Genomic DNA, 26,828 nt, shown 5'->3' with positions numbered 1-26,828 from the left:
CTCATATGCAATTCCCATGAGAAGATTTAGGGGAAAACTTTACTTTGTTAATTAATGTAGGTTTTCATCCAATAGTGCTGAAAAGCTTACAAGATTAAATAGCAAAACTTAACTTCATTCTAAGCTCTGGAGAGACTTTACCTGAATAACTGGATCTTCTCTTTCATAGCCACTTGTGTATTCAGTATTTTTTATCCAATCACTCACATCAATTTCTGGCATGCCAGAAAGCAGTAGCTCCTTTGGGGAAGAAGCAAAATATTTCATTAGTCTTCTCTGGGGGAAAAAAGTGATTACATTTAAATAGTAAATTTGCCTTAATTAGAAACTTTTACATTTAATCCCATGTAAAACTGATTTATTTTTGTAACAGTGTCTGCAAGTCATCAATAACAAGTACTACCTGAGAGAGAACCCTTGATACTAATAATCTCAAATATTGTGAGATGTGGAGATGTCTCTACACTGATACAATTTAATTAAAACATGAGATAGGGCTTCCTTGGTGGCGCAGTGGTTGAGAGTCCACCTGCCGATGCAGGGGACATGGGTTCGTGCCCCGGTCCGGGAGAATCCCACATGCCGCGGAGTGGCTGGGCCCGTGAGCCATGGCCACTGGGCCTGTGTGTCCGGAGCCTGTGCTCCGCAGCGGGAGAGGCCACAGCAGTGAGAGGCCCGCGTACCACAAAAAAAAAAAAAAAAAACCATGAGATAACAGTTTACCTTTATATAGAAACACACATGCCACAACAGTTTATATGTGCAATAATTTTGTGAACATTATTATCTTTGATTTATATATATTTTATGAATTTGTTAAATTCTATAAAAATACTATACTCTCAGTATGAAAGTGAAAACAAAGACCTAAATAAATCTGGGTTAAGCAAAGGAAAAGATCAAGAAACCCTAATCACTAGGAAAAAAAGGAGTTATTATAATAAAAATAGTTATTATTTTTAAAAAACCAAAACACATTTAGGCCTTTGAAGAACTCTATTCTGGAATAATTCCAATCCAACTTTCAAGTCAAATTTCTCCAAGGTGAAAAAAAAATGCAATTTTCCTACTAATGACTTTTGGTATCCTTCTTTTTTCCAGGAAGATCATCAAACAAACAAAATATCAATCCAATAACTAAGAATGAATTAATAATGGCAAAAGTATTTACCATCATGATCCCCAAGAGAAAAGAGAACATGAAAAAGGCTTATCCAAATCTCTGAATCAGCCCGTATTACACAGGTGGATGTGTTTACACAGTAAAGTGAGGTAATAACTAGCCTAAGCTTAACACCGACAAGCCAGAATAGCAGAGTTTGTTATTGCAGAGATAGATACCATGTGGTTCAAAATCACTTCTCCTACAGCAATTCCTCATAATATATACCTGCCTAGTATAGAGTATGCTCCTAGTATAGAGTATGAAGGCCAATGTAAGGTGGTGTCTCAGAACTCTTGGGTGTTTCTGGGATCTATTTAAGGAGTCTGCAAGGTTCTCCCTTTTCCAACGTATCTGAGGCTGGATTTTCTCCATTTAGTTCAACCAAGCAACATATCACAACAGATTATAAGCAGAAGCAGATGTGAGAACCCAGTTTCTCCTATTAAGCCAGATATTAAAGACACTTGCAAAGATATAAAACAATGCCACTTCTCCCACTATTTTTGTTTTATTCTGGAAAATGCAGTTTTAATTTCTTAAATGTTTTATTTATGTTGATATGTAATGAATTGTTATTTTTATGTGAATTAATAAAAAATTTTACATTTCTGTTTGAATTTCAAATACAGTTAAGTATCAATTACTATAAACCACATAAACAAACTCTTTTCTTTTAAGGGGTCCTAAGACCAAAAAGTTTGAGAACTGCCTGTCTAGGGTGTGTTTTAGTCCTCCTTGCCATAGTATTATAAAATACTTTAACTAGATGAAATCATTCTGGTAGGGTGCATTTTATCACTCCCAAATACATTTTCCATCTTCCTTTGCACATTCTATGCCCCAAGAGGCACAGACTGGCTCTCTTGCCTGTTGGTTTCAGGTTGGGCTCCATCACTGGGCAACAGGCAGGCGTCTGCAGGTAAGGGCATTTTCTGCTCCCTCCCTGCTTCAGTACATCTTTGCAGTAGCTATGTCTCCTCAACTAGAGCTGCCACCTGGTGGCCCCCGGTGGTTCAGGCTCTCACCGGGCTCCTCACAGTACTTCCTCCACTTGTCTTCAATTCTAGGGGTGATAAGGCTTTTCCACTGTTGCTATTCTCTGGATGCCTCAACCATACCTTGTTTCTTCTTAACCTGCCCATGCCTCTTTAAGTTCCTCCATTAAAGTTTCTTTATTTGAACCATCTGGGGAAATTCTGCTCCCTGGCAGTACCCTGACACAGATCTGCCAAAAGGAATATGGATGATTGTTACATGTTTCTTGTACCCATGAGTTTAATCCTCTTCCCTTCTAGGCTGAAGATAAGCTTTTAATAATATTAAGTATGCTTTCATTGTTAATAATTGTGAATAAAAATGAGTGAGAGGATATTCTCTCAAGAAATTTGAAGCATTTCATGAACATCATATGTTATGACTTTGTGAAGAGGACAAAAGATCTTTATTATCCCATTTAACACCTGGGCAAAAAAAGTTATTAAACTGACTGAAAACAGACGAAATGGGAAGTCCACAATACAAAGTACATATGCATTATAACAAAAAGATTTTAAATCCCAATCAATAATTTATTATTTTTTTAATATATATATTTTAAAGTTATATACTTTATTTTTGGCTGTGTTGGGTCTTTGTTGCTACGTGTGAGCTTTTCTCTAGTTGCGGCGAGTGGGGGCTATTCTTCATTGCAGTGCGCAGGCTTCTCATTGCGGTGGCTTCTCTTGTCGCGGAACACGGGCTCCGGGCGCGCGGGCTTCAGTAGTTGTGGCTCGCGGGCTTAGCTGCTCCGCAGCATGTGGGATTTTCCCAGACTAGGGCTCGAACCCGTGTCCCCTGTATTGGCAGGCAGACTTTTAACTACTGTGCCACCAGGGAAGCCCCTATTTACTTTAAGATTTTTTTGATGTGGACCATTTTTAAAGTCTTTGTTCAATCTGTTACAATACTGCTTCTGTTTATGTTTTGTGGCCCTGAGGCATGTGGGATCTTAGCTGCACCCCCTGCATTGGAAAGCAAAATCTTAACCACTGGACCACCAGGAGAGTGACAAAATAACTGAATTGGTCTGTTGGAATTAATTAGGTACAACATATATAACCCATAAACTAATAGTCAGGAACTGAGTCATGCAGGTGTTCACAGCTCTTAGCTTACCTAGAGTTTACATGACTCAGTGTTTTAATATCCTGGTACCACCATGGATAAACTCATAAGCAGCACAGTATGGCAGGACAGTCCCTCAGACATTTGAGGAACCCCTCAACTGTAATAATGTTATAGATACAGTAATCACAAAATGTTGTCACCATTTTTGAACCTGATAATCACCTCTTGACTTGAGACTGCGTTCTGTCCACAAATGGATGAATACACATCCAGTTAAGGACACTGATGCTACTGGATACCTTCTTTTCACTAAAACTCTAGAATCTAACCAGTATCCTTTAACTCTGATTAACATCTAGCTTAGATGTTTGCACAAACTTATTTAAAAAGTTTTCTATCCCAGTGTAGCAGAGCCCTTTCCTACGAAAGACACAAAGTCACACCAAAGGTTCTAAAACCAAGTCCTACTTATATAGTTCACGCCACTGAGAGGCAATACTGATGAAGAGAGACTGGGCTGTGGTCAGAGACCATGGGTTCACAGTCTGGCTGTAACACATACTCTGTGAACATGAGCAAGTCCCATACCTTCTTTGGCCTAGTTTTCCTCATCTGTAAAATGGGAATAATAAGTTACCTCAGGGGTCTGATGTGAAGGTTTTAAAAGTTAATACACATGAAGTACCTGGCAAATACTAAGTGTTTAATAATAATAATTATCATCACTGCATAAGTAAGCATCATGCCAACAACACTGCTCTTCCAAAACAATCCCACCATCTGAATCAGCTCAACTTAGTAAAGCCAGAGTAGAAGACAGACTAGGAATCCTGACCTAACTTCTAATGTAAGAACCACAATTAAAAACTTACCAGTAGCAAACCTAAATGTAAAAGACAAAGGAATAAAGTTTTCAGAAGAAAATACAGGAAAACACTTTCATGACCTTGGAATAAGAAACAGTTTCTTAAACAGGACACAAAAAGCTCCATTCATTTAAAAAAAAAAGGGAAGAGAAAAAACAAGTGATAAACTGAACTGCGTTAAAACTAAAAACTTTTATTAGTTAAAAGACACCAGAGTAGAAGATCTTCATAATACATATATCTAACAAAGACTCCTATAAAGAATATATAAAGATTCCTACAAATCAGTGTTTAAAAAAACACAAAAAACAGAAAACACAACAGAAAAATGGACAAATTACTTGAACACTTCAAAAACAGAGTACACAAATGGCCAATAAAAACACACTCAATACCAGGGAAATACAAATTAAAATCACCAGGAAATACCACTACTATTCCACCTGAATGGTAAAAATAAAAAAGAAAAATATCAAATGCTGTTTAGGATGCAGAATACCCAGAACTCTCATAACCTGTTGGTGGGAGTGTAAACTGACATACTACTCTGGAAAACTACTTGCTAGTATCTACCCTAATGGAATAAATTCACCCCCTAAATCCCAGCAATTCCACTCCAAGATATATAATCTACACAATAGCCTGAAACTGAAAACTACCCACCAAATGTCCATCAAGAGTAGAAAAGACCAAAAAAAAAAAGTATATTAACACAATGAAGTACTACAGAGCAATGAAAATGAACACATTACAACTGCTTGCAATAATACACATGATTCTCACAAACAAAAAGCTGTGCTAAAGAAGTCAGATATATTCTAGGTGATTATTCCATTTACATTAAGTTCAAAAACAGGTAACCTATTCTATATTATTAGAAGCCAGGAGAGTGGATACCCATGAGGGGTCAGAGTGACTGGAAGAGGACATGAGAGGGATCTGGGGTGTTAGGATTTCTCAGTTTCTTGATCTGGGTGCTGTTTCATGGGTGTATACAGTTTGTGAAAATTCATCAAGCTATACATTTATGATGCATGTACTTTTCTCATGTATATTGTAGTTCAATAAAAAGTTTCATTAAACTCAGTATCAGTAAATTATGAGGCAAAGTTTTTCTCAGTTATTTGTGTTGTTGCTATTTGTTTTTTATACATAGGTCCAGAAAATAATGTAATTTTCTGCTTAACAATTCATAAGTACGCCTCCATTTTTAAATACTAAAAATAGTAACTTTTATGGTTATACAAAAACTAGACAAGTCTATGCTAAATAAAACCATTCATCTTAACCGTAAAAACACAACAAAAAAACCTCAAAACTAACATTTAGTGAAACTAAGTCACCATGGACTTCAACATTATTTAGCAAATTTTGTCCACTACTATACTAAGACATACTATGAGTGATAAATTGAAAATACTGGTATATGTAAAATTAACCGGTACACACCAATGTACGTATTCATATATTAAAATGAAAGGCATAGGGTGAAACTAATTTTATGAGACAGAATAAAAGCCAAAGGACACTTTTCCACTGATCTAAAATTTATTATTCCAAATTATAAAATTTTTTTTTTTTTTTTTTTGCCATACGTGGGCCTCTCACTGTTGTGGCCTCTCCCGTTGCGGAGCACAGGCTCCGGACGCGCAGGCTCAGCGGCCATGGCTCACGGGCCCAGCCGCTCTGCGGCATGTGGGATCTTCCCGGGCCGGGGCACGAACCCGTGTCCCCTGCATCAGCAGGCGGACTCTCAACCACTGCGCCACCAGGGAAGCCCAAATTTTTTATTCCAAATCTAAAATTTATTATTCCAAACTAAGAAAGCAGCTGTACTCTATTTAAAATATTGTGTGGTTTTATTAAGGAGTTAGACAACTCAAAGAGCTTACAAATAATTTATTACCAAAAATAAAAGAGAAAAAAGGAAATGGGGGAAAATGCAGACATAATTCATATAAAATCAGAAATCCTGTTAGATCACAGTAAAGGGCAAGCAAATTAAAGAAGCAAAACAAAACATTCATTAAAGACTAGGGGCCAGCAAAGACAGTGGACTCCATACATGGTTAAAATGGAAAATTATAAAATTATATACATGATGAAACAAGAAGCTGGAGAAGATAACAGAAATACAAGAAAATCCCTCAGTCAATTTTTATTTTTGGAAAAAATAAAAGGTACAAGAAGTTACTCTCAGTATCCTTTACCTCATACAGCCAAACAAAAAATTTAGAAATAATGTGAATATTGCTTTTGGGAAGATTGGCCTTCAACATCTCCCATGTAGAACACTTTGGAAATACATTACATTTTTCTTTATCACCAGCTCACTCCATTCCACATTAAGAAATTGCTAATCTGGTTATTAACCTTAAGAGAAGCACAATCACAAATCTTATACCTCCCTAAAAATCAACATTAAACCATAATGTCTTCTACATTATTCCATTCATCATTGTGCTCCAAAATTATTTCTAAACTACATCAATTGGAGTTTTGTGTTGTGTTGCATAACAACAAAAGAACTGATGTTTGGGACTTCCCTGGTAGTGCAATGGTTAAGAATCCGCCTGCCAATGCAGGGGACACGGGTTCAAGCCCTGGTCCAGGAAGATCCCACATGCCGCGGAGCAATTAAGCCCATGTGCCACAACTACTGAAGCCTGTGCGCCTAGAGTCCACACTCTGTAACAAGAGAAGCCACCACAATAAGAAGCCCGAGCACCACAACAAAGAGTAGCCCCCACTCGCCGCAACTAGAGAAAGCCCGCGCGCAAAAACGGAGACCCAACACAGCCAAAAATAAATAATAATTTTAAAAAAAGAAGTGATGTTTTTCCTTACCAATTCATATTCATCAAAAAGTTGTATGAGGGAAGGTGGAATGAACATATGAAAGCCCTGTAAAAAAGCATTAATCTGAGGCTGAATGGCTCTTGTCATTCGAAGTTCAGTGACAAGCTGGACATACTCCGCCTATTAAAAAAAAAAAAGTTTCTGTGATGATTTCTTTTTAATTTCACGTACTTAAGACACTATTGATATAATCATTTCTCATTTAAGAGGTAAAGGTTTAGAATTAATTTGGCAGAAATATTCATACACCTCAGCAAACCAGTAATCTACCATTCACTAACCTGTTTAGGCCAAAATCCTAAGAATCAATCACCCAGGTTTCTCTCACACCCTCTATCAGCAAGTGCTATCAGATCTACCTGAAAAAACATTCTCAATCAGACCTTGTCTCACCACCTCCACTTTTAGCACCTTGGTCCAAGCCGTCATCATCTCTCACCCGGATTACTGCAACATCTGGTATCACTGCTGCCTCTGTTTGCCTCTGTTACTGCTTCTTCACCACACCAGAGTGACTTTTTAAAATTACGTATAGATTTTTTATATATAACTCAGATCACATACCCTCCTTCTCAAAACCCTACAATGACTTCCTATGACACTTGGATTGAAGTCCAAACTCCTTTCCTAGTCCATAAGGCCCTAAATGACCCAGCCTCTGCCTTGCTCTCATCTCATTTCCTTCCACTTTCCCCTTTGCTCCCTCACTCTATCCCCCAAACACAAGCTTGCTCAGGCCTCCTTGTCTGTATACTTCCTGGTTTCTCTGACTGAAATCTCTTACTAGACTGTAATCTCTCTGTAAGCAGGGGCTCTGTTTTGTTTACCAGTATATATCCTCAGCTCTTAAAAAAGAGGCTGTCACTTTGTAAGTGTTCAACAAATAATGTGATGAATGCATACATTCTACAAATTCATTTAAAACACACTTAGAACCTGATAAAAAGACTCATTTAAGTGTAGCCTATTTGATTCTGAGTTAAGGTAACCTATTTTCACACATTTTCTTTTAAAATACACATCACCATCATCTAGAACAGTGTCTCTTAAAATTTAACTAAAAAAATGTATTTTGGCTCAAACAAAATGAATTATCATCACTCTCTGTACATAAACCCTACCATTGTCATTATTCATATATTTTAAATTACAACTAAGTGAAACTTTTAGAGTTAAAAGCAATATGCTGTATATGGTTCTCACCTCCCAGGAATGAATGCTCTAAACACAGAGGGAGAAAACCTATTTTAGGCCCCTTCCTTTAATATATTTTTTTTTTTTGGCACTAATCTGATGCTCTGTTCCCCCTGCCAAAAAAACGTCAGGCACTGAGCCAGCAAGTTATACATGATTCCGGCTATGAATTCTCCATACATCTCAGACCTACAGAATTGTCACAATGGATTACTCACAGCTCTCCCCAAACCCTGCACGGCTCCTTCTGCAATCTGGCACGGGGAAAGCTACTGTCTCTGCTATTCAATCTACTCCCACCCCAAATCCCACTCCCAACCGCCCAAAGGTTTTTCTCCATTGTATAGGAATTAATCAGTTTCTACAAGTTACATCCAGGTAGTTACTAGAGAGAGGGAAATAGAAATGTGTGCCAAACAATCAAACAGAAACACAAACTAAATTTTCAGGATCCAATCTAAAAAAATAATATATATAACACACTTCCAAGTAATAACCAGCAATGATTTCAGCATTAACACGTGATTATCTTTTAACTGATGTCTGTTCTAACTAAACTGCTTAATGAACATACTAAAATTTTTCTCCTCCATTCATTCATTAATAATTATATATTTCTCTCAAGATGTTTTGCTTTTATAATCTTAAGGTACTATTCACTAATAATTATTCAAGACCTCAAATTATGAAGCATGAACTGCTCAAGTACACTTTAATTTGCCATTGTATTCCATATTTATCAGAATAGTACACACTCTTTTCTATCAATTAATTCCTATTATTTCCTCATACATTCTATTTTTAAAAATTAATTTCACAAATATACTAATGTCCCCTCTAATATTATTTCCCACATTTATTTTTGTAGCTCTGGCCCACAGTTATTAGATATCAATTTGTGAAAAATCAGCTCCTCCAGATACCAGTCTCCACATTAAGTTAATTTAAATATGGACAAATCTTGGTCTAATTATTTCTCAGTAAAATAAAATCCAAGCCATCACAAAGTCTCCTGAGTTGTTTAGTAAAGTAAGAGTTTTCCAGGTAGTTGAAAGACAACTGTGTTTAAGAGAAAAAAATCTGAATCCAGCTGCTTCTAAAATGTTTCCCTGCCTCCTTAAAGAGCACATCCTCAGAGAGAGTAACACACATTAACGTGTTCTTGATGACACAATTATTACTATGAACATCCACTATTATCATACACTAACATTCTGACGGTTCATACTGTACAGAAATACACTGGTTGCATTCCCACCACCTACGAAGGCATCGAAGTGACTCATCCACACACTTCATGCCCTTGAGTAACTACATCAAATACCTTAAATGCTCTAAGGAAACAGTCAACATGTAGATGACAATCAGTCCACAAAACACTGGCATAAAGAGTTGTTCAAATAAACATTAAATATAAAGGAAACCTAAAATCCCACTTCATTCTAAGGTATTTAAAGAGATGATATAACTTGGGTGTGGGGGGTATTTTTATCCCCAACAGATGTATACGTGCTCCCACCTGAGTTGTACTGTTAATTCTTTGAGGGCATAAGATAATACCAGATGCCACAGAAGTAAATTGGAGAATTAACTATACTAAAGAATCTGAGTTAGTACCTGTTCTGGTGAAATAGTTATGTTTATAGAAAGCTTTCAACTTACAAAGCCTCAGCATAGAGATAACAAAATTAAAAAGAGCCTTAGCAACTTTTTCCTAGCTCAACCTCTGAGCCTCATAACTGATATACGATAGGTAAGCAAAGAATAAGTGCCAAGGGAAAAATAAAAACACTAAGATTGAGATTCAACTTTCAGATATTATGTTCCAGTTAAATTGCATGTCTAGTTACAGAAACATTTTGTTTTAATTATCTCCTAGTCTTCTGAATGTGTGCAATGAATAATATCACCCCTTGGAAATCTTCCTTAAAATTTTAACTTCTTTTCAGGCTTTGAATCTAAATTATGTCTTCTTATGAGGAGTGGTGGTAACATTGAAAATTGACACCTTTTTTTTGAAGCTATTTTTCTTCTTGAAAATTTTTTTCACGATTTTTGAAAGAGATATATATGTATCATGTTTACTTAACTAATAGTTAACTTTTAATAGTGAAAGCAAAATGTTCTTATCCCAAGTAAGCTGATAAACTTGGACATACTTGTAAAACTGTCTGAAATAGTTAGTTTTACTTTTAAATTAATAGTTTAAAATGGCATTATGACTGGCATAATTCAATTCACCATTTGAATATAAATGCTTTAGTAATAAAAGCTTCTTTCCTGGGCTTATCCACTTGATTATTATTGCTCTGGTATGTAAGAGTTTTCACTGAAAATTTCTCCACTGAAAACTCAAAGGATACCAGATTTCTTCTGCAGGAATAAGCAGATATAAGAAAAAAGAGAGGCACATTTTTACAATGTAACATTTTCCAATAACTTATCCTTTACCAATATATTCTTATTATTAGGTCACTAATTAGTTATAAAGATTGATAGTCTGATAAAAATCCTATTACATCAGTTTCCATAGAACAAATTCAGTCATTGAAAATAGTGACTCTTCAGGTTACCATTACAAGGATTTGGTGATTTTTTTTTTTTTTTGCAGTACATGGGCCTCTCACTGTTGTGGCCTCTCCTGTTGCGGAGCACAGGCTCCGGACACGCAGGCCCAGTGGCCATGGCTCACAGGCCCAGTCGCTTTGCGGCATGTGGGATCTTCCCGGACCGGGGCACGAACCCGTGTCCCCTGCATCGGCAGGCGGACTCTCAACCACTGCGCCACCAGAGAAGCCCCGGATTTGGTGATTTTTAAAGTGAATTTTTAGAATATACCAACTAAAATGCAGAGGAAAGTATGTCCTCCTTCACTGACAAAAAGATACTAAAGATAATTTAAAACCCAATCTAAAAATACATACATACACTCAATATGGAGAACCTTAGAACTAAACTGTTTTAAAAGTTTTCAGAGTAATAAAAAGATCTCTCATAGTATACTTTTCTGAAGATACACATAGGAATCCACTTTAAGTCAATAATCTATATAGACAAGCTTGTATTTTGTACTTGGATGGGTATCAAATGTGCTTGTATGTGAAATAAATCAAATTAAACTAGCAATAAAATATAAGGTATTAACCAAATAAAAATGAAATGGAGGAAAACATACTAAATTTTTAAATTGAACTATAGTTGATTTACAATGCTTTGTTAGTTTCAGATGTACAGCAAAGTGATTCAGTTATATATATATATGTATATATATATATTCTTTTTCATACTCTTTTCCATTATAGGGTATTACAAGTATTGAGTATAGTTCCCTGTGCTATACAGTAGGTCCTTGTTGTTTATTTTATATATAGTAGTATGTATCTGTTAATCCCAAACTCCTCATTTATCCCTCCCTCCCCATCCTTGCCCTTTGCTAACCATAAATTTGGAAAACACACTAAATCTGTATTTGCTACCTTGTTCATATTCAGTGCCTTAGTATATGAGAGGCCCAGCAGTTACACAACCATACAGACCTCGATTAAAACTGAGGGTCTACCAGTTACCAATTTTGGGCCCTTAGACAGTTATTTGACTGTCTATATTCTAAAGAAATATAGTGTCATAGTTACAAGCTCAGGCTTGAAATTTATAGACTGTCTGGATTCAAAACCACCACTTATTAGTCTTGTGATTTGGAGGAAAGCTACTTAACCTCTCTATGCTTCAGTTTCCTCACCTGTAGAAAGGGGTATCTATACCTCATAGGATTGTTTAAGTGTAAGTTAATACACATAAAGCACTTTTAACAGTGCCTAGCACATTATAAACACCTAATACATGTAAGACGCTTTTATTATTAAAGCTGTTCCCACACTGAATGAATAGAAATAACTATCTCAAAAGGCTGTTAGAGTAAATGAGAAATGCATAAAGAGCACAACTCGAATAAATGAAATATACACAAAGTACTCAATAGGCAGTGGCTATTATCATCACTAGAGAATACAACTGATGTGATGAGGTTGATGACTAGGAGAATGACACCACCCCCCATCATTCTAGAGCCCATCCACCTAAGTGGCTCATCCTGGAGTCCTTCTTCTTTTTCACCTTCCCAAACAGCTAATTACCATGTTCTACAAATTCTACATCCTCAAAAGATGTCTCATTTTCTCCATCCTCACTGCCACTGTCTTATAAAATCACTCATGCATGCTCCCCAGAGCAACGCCACAATCACCCATCAGTTGCCCTGACTCCAATATTGCCCCATTTCAACCCATTTTTCACACTCCAAGTTGAGATTGGTGTTGTTTTTCTTAAAAAACATAAATTCAGTCATGTCAGTGCCCTCTACAGCATCTGCAATCATCCCTAAGCCTTCAGAATAATTTTCAAATTTCTAATTGTGGATGCAAAGTCTTTCAGAATTTGGTCCCTGTCTACCTCTCCCACCTTATCTTTTCCCACTCATTTACTTTGCAATCTACGCTAAGATCTACAACTCTGACCTACCTGTGGTTCCCCAAACAGACCATGCTCTGCCATCTCTGTGCCCTTCTATAAGCCCAGAACATGTCCTTCTCCCTTTCCTCACTCCTATCTGACCACTTAATGCTTCTCCTCTATAACTCAACTTCCATGCCACCTCCTCCATTCCCTGATATCTGTCCCATCTCACCCCCCCATTTTGTTCTCTCCCAGACTTAATGAACTTTATGATTAGTATGGTAAAAGTGTTGTTAACACTTAAAAGCCACGGAGCTTACTCTTCAGTACTAAGAGCTAGAACTGAAGGCCTAGCAAAAATATGTCACTCCTAACTTAAGGTTTTATGGTTCCACAATTTTATCGTTTGGTCAAGAATTTAAAAGTGAAAGTGAAAAGTTAAAGCAAAACTTTTAAAAATGCTGAAAATACTATTTAAATGTAAATGTTCAGCTCCTGGTAATTCAGCCATTTTCTAAAGTGAAACCAAGTGATCTTATTTTTTCCTCTAGATTTTAAAACAAATCATTGACAGATATAAAATTGAATTTAAAAGAATTTTATTTCAATTATGGAATATATACTGTTCTGCCTACATTACTTGTATTTATTAATATACTTCTTTTTAAACAAAGGTATTTTATCTATTTGGTTTCAGTCTACAATTACCAAAGCCTTTCAATAAAATTTAGGAATAAATGACTCCCCCATGTGGAGATTAGCTTACATCGACTTTTTCTTACTAACATGCTTGGCAAGTCACTTAAGCTTCAATATGCTTAGAAATTCTGAAGTTGATGCCAAATGTGACAATTATAACTTTATACCTAAAGTTAAGTAAGTAAAAGGCTGACCCTAGAGTAACAGAAAAAGTTCATGACAGAAATGTATGTTAAAATATAACAATAACACCTCTAAAGAACACGGTTTGAAAATTTTATTTGTAAATTGAATAATTTAACAATTCTAAATCAAGTGATCAATTTAAGATGTTAGTATGTTTTTAAAGATTTTTAATTTTAAAAAATCAGGTTGCGGGCTTCCCTGGTGGCGCAGTGGTTGAGAGTCCGCCTGCCGATGCAGGGGACACGGGTTCGTGCCCCGGTCTGGGAAGATCCCACATGCCGCGGAGCGGCTGGGCCCGTGAGCCATGGCCGCTGAGCCTGCGCGCCCGCCAACGGGAGAGGCCACAACGGTGAGAGGCCCGCGTACCGCAAAAAAAAAAAAAAAAAAAAATCAGGTTGCTTATTGCACAAACATTAAATGCTTAAGCATCAACAATTTGATATACAATTACACTTGACCTTTACTAGTAATATTAGAAAAATGAGAGGCTCATTTTATTGTGAGAAATGTTTGTATCAGAAAAACAAAAGCTGAGAATTAACATATTAATGATTGAGATCCTGCTTTTACCTCTATATTACTGAACCTCATCATCAAAGTTAGCCTGTCATTAACAAAACAATGTCAATAACATAGTTAAATAAAAACGTGCTAAACTTAGAAACAAAACATCCAAGCTCTTTCATGTTACAGCAATATTACAGCCTCAGGCTAGACTCACGATCAAGCCTCAATATAAGTGTATTCTTATTTGTTATTATTTATTAAATATCTTCCTTCTTTCTAGATTTTAATACAAAAACACAAATGCAAAAGAATAAAATACATATTTTAAAAATCTAAACAAAAATCATGTCATATGGAAGAGAGGCTGTTAGGAGATACAAGTATAAATATAGCTATCTACCATGCAATTGTTAATGAGCCTTTCCACTTTTCATATATCTGAGAGGAGTGACAAATCCAATCACCAGAGAGTGTATTCACAGATAGGAATCATGTATGAGATTCTCTCATGAAAAGCAATCACTCGCTTATAATGAAGATTTTATGACTTCATTACCCCTAATTGAGAGGAGGTAGCCACTGTAAAATAAAATAATAAATGCACTATGAGGTGGACAATCTAATAATTAGAAGATTTTATAAAAATTTCCATTCACTGGCAAGTTCATATAGATTCAAAAAATTATTTTAAGCATTTTACTATTTTAATCTTCCAGAGTTTAACGTGACTCATTATATTAAATCAAGTAAGATCTACCTCAGTGTGACTACTTTTACTAACAGGATGAAGAACCTTATACTTGAAACTAGGAGACCTGGGTTTTGGCCCCAGCTTTACCATTAACTCTTCAGGCTTCAGTGTCCTCATGTGTAAAACGAGAGGGTAGACTAAAACTTTACTAAGTATAAATGTACAAAAACTCAGGTCCTGATTTTATATTCATAAACTAAATTTCTTTTTAAATATGTAAAGTATCTAAGTTTCAAAAGGTAAAATTACCTAGCTTAATTTAGGTCTTCATTCCTATAGATATGTGAAACCTAGGAACCTATTTTTATAGAAAACTATCCAATAAAAACTAACTTTTGTGTTGTGTTTATCAGTTTAAAAAATGCTGGTACCAATTCTGTATGGGAGGTATTATTATCCCAAGCACACAGAATAGAAAACTGAGGCTCAAAGAGGTTAAAACACAGCCAAGTCTTTTGGCTTTAAAAAAAAAAAACAAACAAACTACATTTTACTATATCTCTAGTCTACAAAATGATTCAGTGGACATACTTTTTAAGTTAGCTGATTCTGAAGCTGTCTTGGAATTATAATCCAATAAAAGGAAAGGAAAAAGGTTTTAGTCCTGTTTTACCAGAAGTTGCTACTGGTAAGTGATAGAACTGGAATTCCAAAACCAGATTTTCTGACTCCCAATTTCCTACATAATCTATCAAAACATAAAATAAAGCTGTATTATATATTAAAGTAATATTAACTTTCAACAGTGTAATTTAAAACGTGCACCAAGTTTTTAAAAAATATGTACAAACAGGAGATATAATAATAAATAAAAATAATCAAGTTATAAAGTTAAAAAAAGATCAAGTTCAGAGGTCCCGTAGAATTTACTGCATCCCAAAAGTGTGTACAAAGTTTAAACACTGGGATTTCTTCTCTCTATTGGAACTATTAATATCGTACTTCTAAAACATGAAATAGGGATCTAGTGCAAATATGATATTGATGTAAGTTTATATTTCTAATCAAATGTTTTGATATGCAGATGCCCAACTTACACAATCAACTGAACTATGCTCTAGGCTGCTTCAGGAACTGCCTCAGCATATCTAACACAACAATGAAATGATCCTTTATAATTCGAAGTCTGGTATTTGACGGTTTAGTTAATTTAAATATTTTATCTGTTATAAATGTTACAAAAGTCTAACAGTAAAAGTTTTCCTGGCTAGTGCCAGGAGACTTAGAGTAATTAGCAAACTATCAGGGCTAAGTTACAAACAATGGCTAAGGTAAAAATTCAAATACTTACTTTGTTATTTTGTGTTACAAGAATACTTCCACCCCCAGGTTTCAAAGGCACCTCTTCCATTGCTCCAAACACATCAGTCTCAACAGAAAAAGTTAGTTCTAGACCCAAATCACTAATATCATTATCTAAAATCCACTGCAAATTTTTGGCATATTCTGGATCAATGGATGCCACATCTTGGTAATTCACAGGAATACCTAAAAATGCAAACATACAGCAGTTATATTCTAAATGTTTCTGCCTTTCCTTATCTGTTTAATGGTGAAATACTGCCCTCTACAGATACTCTGTAAAACTGCAAAATATAATCCAATTCACAGCATGATTTAAATGAATGTTAATTCCTGAATTTGGAAGTCTGTAAATTTAAGCTTACATTTCTACAATGTAACCTTTCTTTGAAACAGCTATTCCGGAACTTATTATAAACTTTAAAAAGTGCCAATTCTCTTAAGTATACTCATATTAAAATGCATTTTTAGCATAAACATACACACACTAAAATGGAGAAAAAAAACTTTTTTTAATCAAAAATGTAGGTTATTTTTTCTCTCCCTCAGGCCCCCAAATGCCTTACATACACAGTCTCCAATCAAAACAAAAATTATTCACCCAAAATGCCACCATTTATCTACTTAATTTTCGCTAGAGCCTATAAGAAAAACACTTTAAATAAATGCCTAAGGAAATAACAATGGAGCCATACCAAGAATGTGCTTGTAGAATGATCTCGTGAAGTAAATGTTCACCAGCTGCCTATGGTTCAGAGCTAATCCCAAGATCTGTCCAGCAAACCGGAAATAGTTCAAGTGATCGGGATTTACATAGGAGTTGCTATTAGGTTGAAAAGTTGTTCCTATTAAAATAAAGACAAAATAATTTATTTTTAAGACCATGCATAAGAGAGATCATTTCAATGCAGGTAAATTAGTTCACATACAACTTCAGCAAAGCTAAGGTTACATTATGTATAAACGTTCTTCAGCGAAGAAAGTTCTTTGTGGAATATTTAATAGTGGAATTGGAAATACTAATCATTAATTCACACATTTATCAGAATAAGTCATTCTGCAGAGAGAAAATTTTAGAATACTTTTCACTGAAAGTAGTTGGAAGAGGTGTCAGAGAGATCCTAGAAATACATACACACAATAGTGGAATTGGAAATACTAATCATTAATTCACACATACTTATCAGAATAAGTCTTCGTGCAGAGAGAAAATTTTAGAATACTTTTCACTGAAAGTAGTTGGAAGAGGTGTCAGAGAGATCCTAGAAATTCATACACACACACACACGTTTTCCCAGGCAGTGTGGAAATAACTACTTAGGCTATGAATTAGGGCAGACATTGTTTCATTCACCTATACATGCCCAGCGTAGCAGGTATGCACTACCATTTTGCTCCTTAAGGAATTGAGCACTACAAGAGAATAACTAAAATTTTTAAATGTACAACTATTTTCCTCATGACAAATAATCAAGTTTGAATAAGTACCACTGAGGTATAAAAGTAAAAACAGCATTAGCAATAGTTATTGACTATTGCCAAACTCTAGTGCAATGGAGGGTAATTCCAGTTACATGAAAAAAAAGTCTGGAAATAAGATAGTGGTGAATGTACTTAATGCTACTGAAGCGTACACTTTTAAATGGTTAAAATGGTAAATTTTACGTTATGTATATTTTACCACAATAAGAAAGTCTCAAAACCAAAATTGTAGTGCAATGGAAAAACCTAATACCAAGATCTCAACTTTAAATAACCTTCCTTATTTTTTCTGTGTGACCACTACCTCTCATTCATTCAACAAATATTTACTGAGTTCATGCTATTTACTTCTCTTCTAGGCACCTGGGCAAAAAGAAAGACTGATAAATCTAATGAAATAGCATCAAAAATAAATAAACAAAGGAAAAGTGAAAGTATTGGAAAGTGAAATGTTTGGCCATTGAGCATACATATTTTAACTCTTTGTGCTTTGCTGGTCTTTGATTTATCAGTGCTGGCACTGGACTATATTGCCATGACCAGTAAGTTTACTTAGATACAAGGTACACATTTGGAAGCTTATGGCTGAATGACTTAAAAGGGCCACATGAAGCTAGTCATCCACTGTTAAGTACCTTTTGAGAATCATTCCCAGTCATGATATAAGATTGGGTATTAAAAGTCAAAGCAGGGACTTCCCGGTGGTCCAGTGGTTAAGAATCCGCCTTCCAATGCAGGGGACGCGGGTTCGATCCCTGGTGGGGTAACTAAGATCCCACATGCTGCGGGCAACTAAGCCCACGTGCCACAACTGGAGAGCCCGCCCACCGCAACTACTGAGCCCGCGAGCTCTGGAGCCCACGCACCACAACTAGAGAGCCCACATGCCACAACGAAGACCCAGCACAGCCAAAAAAAAAAAAAAAAAAGTCAAAACAAAGTTTTGTGAGATGAAGAAAGACTTCAAAGACAAACATAACCATTATTCCAAAAATAGAATATTCTGAGAATAATCAGAAATACTTTTACCTATTTCCTCCCCTAGGTCTGTGTATAATTCCTTCTCTAAGTACTTTCTGGGAAATTTGGGTTATTAAAAAGAATAGATACAGAGAAGTCAAAAGAAAAAAAGGAAACACACGGGGGGAAAGGTCTTCAGGAAATTAGTAATTTTTAGCTCGAAAGTGAATTAAGATAGAATATAAAGTTTATGTCATGTTTTAAGTTCAAAACCAATAAAACTGTGACATTTCATCATCTCAGAAAAACCCTATTCAATAAGAAAATATCATTTTCACAGAATAGTAATAATAGCATCGGGCTTCCTTGGTGGTTCAAGCCGTGGTCCGGGAAGATCCCACATGCCGCAGAGCAACTAAGCCCGTGCACCAAAAGTACTGAGCCTGTGCTTTAGAGCCCGCGAACCACAACTACTGAGCCCATGTGCCACAACTACTGAAGCCCACGCACCTAGAGCCCATGCTCTGAAACAAGAGAAGCCACCGCAGTGTGAAGCCTGTGCACCACAATGAAGAGTAGCCCCTGCTCGCCTCAACTACAGAAAGCCCACATGCAGCAATGAAGACCCAACACAGCCAAAAAAAAAAAAAGAATAAAATTAATTTTTAAAAATATTTTTTAAAAAATAACAATAATAGCATCTAATATTTATTTCTGATTTCTATGTGCCAGGCACTGGGCTAACCATTTTTACACAACAGCTGATTTCCCACTATATTACAAAACATAGGTTATCACCATATTCAAATAAGGAAATCAAGGTCCAGAAATACTACATTTATTGGATCAAGATCATAGCAGAAAAAGGGACAGAGCTAGGATGCACATTCAGTGGAATGTGCCAAAGGCCAAACTCTTAGCCACTCTACTACACTACTATTGCTCTATAGTAAGCATCTTAATTTAATTAGAAAGCAAGTTTTAAAGAAATTACTACATACATTAGGTCTATCCAAACATTCCCCACATTTAGGAACCCTATATGTAATTTTCTTCTTGTCAACTAAACATAAGAACATGAAAATATTTCATCTATATTTTATTAATATTACAGCCCCAAAGAGAAGACATACATGGCTTACAAAAAGGACAAATCAGAAACTATGGTCTATGTGCTTCATCATATTACCTGCCATAAATTTGCAGAATAAGCACCTCAACTAATGATTCCACACCAAATCTGTTTTTCAGATATGAAACTAAATAAACAACTCAGAATAAGTGACTATAAAGAAAAGAAATAAATCTAAAATACAATGTTTTAATGCTAAATCTTGCTGCAAAGATTAGGCCTAAAAAACTAGGGCCTCATCATACTTGTCGTAAAATCACAAAGACACTAAGTTCATCTCAGAGCAAAGAATCAAAGGTTACAGAATTAAAGTAGGAAGTCCCATATTCCTAAATAATTTCAAATACACTGAATGTGTCTGAGGAGCCCATCACATAGGTGAATATCTGCAGTTCTCTAGCATCACTGCAGCCCACCCCCGCTTGCCTCTCATACAGTCATCCTTCTTATTCAATGGAGATTTGCTGCTGGTTTGGTTGGATACAATAGGAAACTACAATTAATAAGACATTCTCTCCTTATAGGAGAATTTAAACATTGGGAAAGAAAAATTTTTCAGGAAATAAAAGCAACCGAACAAAGCATTTAAAAACTGAAATCCCACCTTCACTTGGATGTAAGTCTTTATTAAGTTAAAGAACTCTCAGGTATATCTTATACAAATGAGGTGGTAACCATTGCCATTTAGCGTATCAAATGACAATTCAGTAGGTAGTAAACATCATTTCAATGATGTTTTTATTTGCATTACATGATTAAATAAGAGCTTTTTAGTTACCAAGTCTTAATCTTTTAAAAGGGCTGAAAACAAAGTTACTATAAACAAACAGATTATAAGTTAAGATTTAACACACCATGATTTCTAGACTTTGTTTTTAATGACCAATAACTTTTAAGAGTTGGAAACTCAAATAGGGTTAGCAAATTTTAACTTTTCCAACACGGACTTGTATTTTTTTTAAGTTCATCTACTAGCACGATTTTATAAAAGGAAATTTTAACTCAAGAAAGGTAGACTAAAGGACGATCCTTAAATTGAATAAATTTAGTTTTATTTTATACAAAGAACTGATGAAAACTTCCTTGAGGCCAGCACTAGTCCTTGAGACAAGCATTTGAGAACCAACTGTTCAGAGGAAAGAATGCTAGGCTGAGTCAGGTTCCACTCAAGATCCTACCACTCATTAACTGCTAACATAAGCAAAAACCCTGAATTTCAATTTCCTCTTCTATGAAAAGGGAATATCCAACCACCCTAGCTCACAGGGCTAGTATAGGAATCAAAGGATAAAATGCACTGAAGTAGTCTGAAAATGTGACAACTCACAGAAAAAGTCATCTAGACTGTACAACTTACCATCAGCTGACTGGGTAAACAATGCATAATCAGGATTGACTATCTCATTAGACAGAATATCAAACCACTCACGCACAACACCTTGACCCTGAGTTCAAGAAAATAAGATTAAGTATCAACAGAAATATATGGTGAAAATTTTTTCTAAATAATAATAACATTAAAATTATATTAAATTTCTTCCATTATCAATTAAATATTAAACTTTACTGAAGGGCATTTCAATCTTTTAGAGACAGTGATCTTAACAACACTCATTTTTATACCCACCATGCCTTCTTCCCCATGGAACCGTACAGCAATTCCTTGCTTTAGCTTTGCACAATTTGCTTTTGACACAACTTCACAGCTACTCCTAAAAATAGAATCTAAATATGTAGCATTGGTTAATTTTACATATTAAAATTTACAATAACTAGTATTTTGTGCCTCACACACACATCACTTTGTTAAACATACCTCTGTGAACTAGCAGGATATCATTTTCATTCACTGGCCTGTGCACCATGTCTGAATCTGGCTGTCCTGAATGCAAATGTTCATAGAACCATTCACAGCGATCTTTAAATGGCTACCCCAACAAATAACAGTGAAACATGTTAGCAGTATTTCAGTCACTTAACTGTCAGATTTACTTAACTAGCATGCTAAATGCCCTTTCTACAAATAATCATTCTTAGACCTTTATTTATAATAAGTAGTTCTAGATAAGGTTCTGACATTGCATCCACTATTCACAAAAAGGCAGATCTGAGCTGAAACACTTTGACTACCTAGAGAGTATATTTCTTTTAATTCCCTATATTATCAACAGAAAAGACTTGATAAATTAAAAGAATTCAATATCAGGCATACAATTGAACACACTCTCAATTTCTTTTAAACCCAAGAAGGCTTGTAAGAATGAATTTCCACATCCAGAAAAATTATGTTGCATGTTCATTTAATTTTCTATGAAAATAATCTTTATGGCTAATTGTAATTTCCATCCTCTGAATATATGCAGCAACTAGAAAGGAATTTGTTACCCTTTTTTCTTCCCTTCCTCCACCCTAAAAACTGAAGAATAAGATCTCGTGAACAGTAAATAAAGTCTCTACCTTTTGTTCTTTTGCCAGATATGCAAACTGTAAGTGATTTGTAATTTTATTCCAGAAAGTATTATTGAGTACCTAGGATGTGTAAAATGTAAAAATTTCATTGCTGAAAACTGTTTAATACACTTAAAGAGATGAGAATAACATTGGAACAATATAACACATAATGATATCAAGTTCTAAACAGTGAAGTACAGACCACAGTGCACTAAGAATTCAGAGACTGTGCGGATAAGTGGAGTACAAAGGCTTCATTCGGTCCTGGTCTGAACCAGGACTTAAAGATGGGTAGGTCTTGCTCAAGCAGGAGGAAAAGAAAGCACACCAGGCTAAGGGAGACAAGGAAAAAGGCTCAGAATGAGAAACTGTGACTCCGCGGAAGATGCAGTGAAGGCGCCGGCATAACCCTACACATATTGAAAGAAGGAAGTTTTTGTAAGTAAATCAAAGACATAATTATGGATCCTTCGAATCAAGTAAAAGACACAGTGGCCACTGAAGATACTTGGCCAGAGGAATAGCATGGTAAATGCACTCATTAAAATGAGAGTAGTACCAGGATAAAGGGAGGCCATCTAGGCAGCAGCTGAAATAATACGTATAGACTGATACGGTCCTGGTCATGGTAGGAAAGAAGAACAATGAAGTAAATCTGAAAGACATTACTCCTCTGAATAAAGAAGAAAAGTAAAAGATCTCTAGGGGCAGAACTTAAAATCAGAAACAGCTTAGAGGGGGAACACCAGCACCACCACCGTCTACCCCACTCCTAGAAGGCACTGGTGGAAGACAACGAATGAGGTTTTATATGTTCTGAATTTAAGGTTACTTAGGATATAACTACTAAGAGCTTAGAAATAAATACTAGAACGTTCTGCAGCTGAGACATTAGAAAGAGAGTCATGAACAAAGCTGAAATGGGAGACAAGGTAATGTCCCTTGTTCAAGAGATTAAAGATACAGGGACAAACACCAAGAACAGAGAAGTTTATGATCACAGGTCAGGATTGAGAATTTGTTTATTAGCAAATGATACACACAGCTAGAAAAGTTAAAGGAGAACCAGGGTGGTGCAATACCACAAAAGCCAAAAGTTTCAAGAGATAAATACGATTCATGTCCAACACCACAAAGAGGTTCTCTCTCATGCAATTTTTAGGATACCAGTAAATTTCTTCATCTGAGCTAAACTAAACATTTGTTTTCTTCAAAAGACTTAAATATCTTTTTATTAATTCTTAATAAAAATATTTTTATGAAAATAACTGGTGCAAGATTAATTTTTGCCTTTTAATGTCTGTTCTTTCAATAAGAAAAGAGTAAATGCTCCCTTTTCCAAAGTTAAATGTATAATTTTGTCCATACTTCTAGCAGTTTTCCACATTTTGAATAAAACACTGCTGTTGTTATATTCATTACTGGTCATATAAATAAAATATTTCATTTTTAGTAAACAGGCTAGAATGTTAAGTGCTTGAAATTTTAATGCTGATTATTCCTAAAACTCAGGTAAAAGAGGAGAGAAAAAATATTACACAGAATTAATGTATTTAAATATGGGCTTTGAAGTTTGATAAACATGGTTTGAAATCCTAGATCTGCCACTACTAGGTTTGTGATCTTAGGGGAATTACAAGTCCTCTCAGAACTTTAGTTTTCCTACTGGTAAAATGGGGAAAATAATACCACTTCAAGGGGTAATTCTGAGGATTAAATGAAATAATGCAAATACAGAACAAAATAATAATCACAAATTAACTAACCTTTATTAAAGCATCTATAAGCCAGGTACTGTTTTAAGCACTTTACATGCATTTTCACATTTAATCCTCACAACACTGAGAAAAAGGGACTTTTATCATCTCCATTTCATAGAAGAGAAAAATGCAGCACCAAGAGGTTAAGTAATTTGTGCAAATACTCAATTCCCAGAACGCTAATAGATGTTGTTCTTAACACTCACAACAACGTAAAAATTATTGCGAATAAGTATTTTAAATGACAGTAAACTTATCTGCCATTATAAGATATTAAATATTAAATTCTATCCTTCATATAGAAAATGTGGACCATTTGAAAATAAATACAAGTGGCAATTTTTTTAAAGTAATTCAAATGTAACATTAAAAGGTACAAAATGCTATCTTCAAAAGCTAGTAAGTTATCTGTTAAGATCAAAACATCCACACACACATCCATATACCTACAAAGCCAAAGACCACATTTCTGTATGTAAACTTTCTGAGTACCTGCATTTCCATAAAATAATTCACAAAACAGGACTTATTACAGAGGCTCTTCTTAATAGTATTTGTACAGCAATACAAAATGTCTCTCCCTTTAACTAGCAGGCCACCTGAAAACCACCAACAGAAGAAGAAGTCAATCCCTTAGCAGAGGTAGTTGTTTTTGTTTTTACTTTTTTAAATAGCCTCCAAGTTACAGAAAATTTCTTAGTATAGTACAATGGTGGGGTTTTTTTTCCCCTAAGGTGAAAGTAAACTGCTAACATGAATAGTACAATAGGGTGTTTTTTTTCCCCTAAGGTGAAAGTAAATTGCTAACATGATGTCCAGTTACCCCTAAATACTTCAGTGTGTATTTCCTACAAACAAGAGAATTCTCCTACACAAGCAGTTTACAATCATCAAAATCAGGAAATTGACACTGATATATTACTATATCTAATCTTCAGACCCCATTTCAAGTTTTGCCGGGATCCATATAATGTCCTGTATAGCATAATGACTCATGAACTGTGTTCAGTTGTCCGCTTTCATTCTGGCACAGCTGTTCAGTGTTTTCTTAATTTTCATGACCTACATTTAAAGATTGCAGGTCAGTTATATTGTAGAATGTCTCTCAGTTAGAGTTAGTCTGATGATTTCTCATGATTAAATTCAGGGTATGCATCTTTGACAGGAATATCAAAGAAGTGACACCTTATTCTCAGTGCATCCTATCAGCTGGCACACTGGTATGGCTGCTGTGATCACTGCCAAGCTTCTCCACTGTAAAGTTCCTTTTTAATCTTTGTAATTAGTTAGTATTCTAAGAGGAGATACTTTGAGACTATAAAAATATTCCACCCTTCATCAAACTTTCCATTTATTCATTAATTCTTTCACTATAGACTTACAGGTTCCGATTTTATTTGCAATATTTTGCCATCATTATTTATTTTGATGTTCAAATTGTTCCAGATTTGGCCAGTAGAATCCATTCAAGTTGGTTCTGAACCGTTTTGACATAACCTCATAATTCTCTACACAACTTTCTGGCACAATAAGATGATCCAGGCTCATCCTGTACTTTCTCTGAATTAGCCATTTCTCCAACAGGCCCTCGTTCATTGAGAATGATATTCAGAGACCAAGAAATGGATGCCAGGTTTGCTGTATCTATCTAACCACATAGGAAACTATAAGTTCACAGTGATATCTCCAATTCCAATCCAATAGTACATGATTCATCGTTTTCCTCCATTTTTTAACTTTCTCCAACAGTGAGACACATTATCTTTACTATACTGACTTATTCAATCAACTGCCCCACCTCATATACAATCAATCTTCTGTCACTGACACGGACCATTCACTGCATAGATACCCTATACCCCACTCAAGCTTTGTCAAATTACTCTGAGCAACTGTCACCACCCTGCACACTGGACATCCTCCATATACCGTGCCAACTCACATACTCCGTGCTGAGCTCCTCTTCTACACAAACACCCTCCTTAGCATGTCCAAGCTCCTCACTGGGCCACCACTATGCATGTGGACACCCGCACTGGTCAGACAACAAAACCCCCTCTGTGGGTCAAAAAGGTGGATAGCTAATGCAGATGCTTTTGCAGGAATGGAAGAGGGAAAATGAAGTGAAAAGCAGAGACAGTATTAAATATAGCAAACTACCTCTTTCAAAAACTAAAAGCTTCTTTCACCTATAATCTCATTTACCCTAGAATGGAGTAATTTAGTGTAGATTAAGAAAATGAACTTAAGAACCAGATGGACTTTTAAATTCTGGTTCCCCCACTTAGTAGCTGAATGACTTAAACAAGTTGCTTAACCTCTCCGGCTTCAGTAAAAGAGTACCTATCTCACATGATTGTTATAAAAATAAAATAATCTATGTGAAAAAATGTATGGAACCTGACATAAAGTTAGCATTAAACAAATGCAAGTTATTACTACTACCTTATCTTTTATATCATCATTATTAAACAGATGCCAAAGGAGACCTATATACATGTGTATAATTTTATAAAGATTAGTTCTTAGCTTTCTTTAATTTCTAAAAGGATCAGTGTCCCTGAAGACAATTTAAAATATCTATAGCCTTTATCTTATGACTACTAACCAAACCATTACCTCCAGTCTAGCCTACATTTCAGACAAATTATTTCCTAAAACTTTGTAGGATCATGTCATTCTCCTAAAATTATTAGTGGCTCCTGACAGCCTAGCAAATGGAGAGTCTGCAATCTGGCAATCAATGTTCCATACATTATAACCCTAATCTACCTTCCCAGAATTACACCTCATTCCTCACCTACACAAAATTTCTGCTTCAACCCACTGTATTTTAATACACTTTTCCATCTATATGTCCTGACCCATATCTTGGCTAGAATGTTCATCTTCCCCATTTACTCCTTTCAAAATTTTGCATGTTTTTTAGATTAAAATCCACCTCCTCTTTGAAATC

The 26,828-nt window shown here is 35.5% G+C and overlaps 1 protein-coding gene across 5 annotated transcripts in view; it reads right to left on the bottom strand.

The window, feature by feature from the left end:
- Positions 1-26,828, bottom strand: part of HACE1 (HECT domain and ankyrin repeat containing E3 ubiquitin protein ligase 1) — a 95,740-nt gene that overhangs the window by 9,453 nt on the left and 59,459 nt on the right. For 3 of the 5 annotated variants that reach the window (XM_049695131.1, XM_004264777.3, XM_033418754.2), the window contains 7 exons: positions 21,478-21,589; positions 21,289-21,386; positions 21,019-21,106; positions 16,783-16,932; positions 16,077-16,273; positions 6,985-7,116; positions 142-240 (listed from right to left, as the gene is read on the bottom strand). In XM_049695131.1, the coding sequence (XP_049551088.1) occupies positions 142-240; positions 6,985-7,116; positions 16,077-16,273; positions 16,783-16,932; positions 21,019-21,106; positions 21,289-21,386; positions 21,478-21,589 (876 nt within the window). Of the gene's footprint in view, positions 1-141; positions 241-6,984; positions 7,117-13,967; positions 14,614-16,076; positions 16,274-16,782; positions 16,933-21,018; positions 21,107-21,288; positions 21,387-21,477; positions 21,590-26,828 lie in introns of those variants that run through there. The other 2 variants (XM_033418752.2, XM_033418753.2) reach the window with 2 other exon arrangements.

This window comes from Orcinus orca, chromosome 12 (assembly GCF_937001465.1).
Source record: "Orcinus orca chromosome 12, mOrcOrc1.1, whole genome shotgun sequence".
NCBI lineage: Eukaryota > Metazoa > Chordata > Mammalia > Artiodactyla > Delphinidae > Orcinus > Orcinus orca.
Note: the sequence above shows the minus strand (reverse complement) of the source record. Positions and strands in the feature narration are given on the sequence as shown.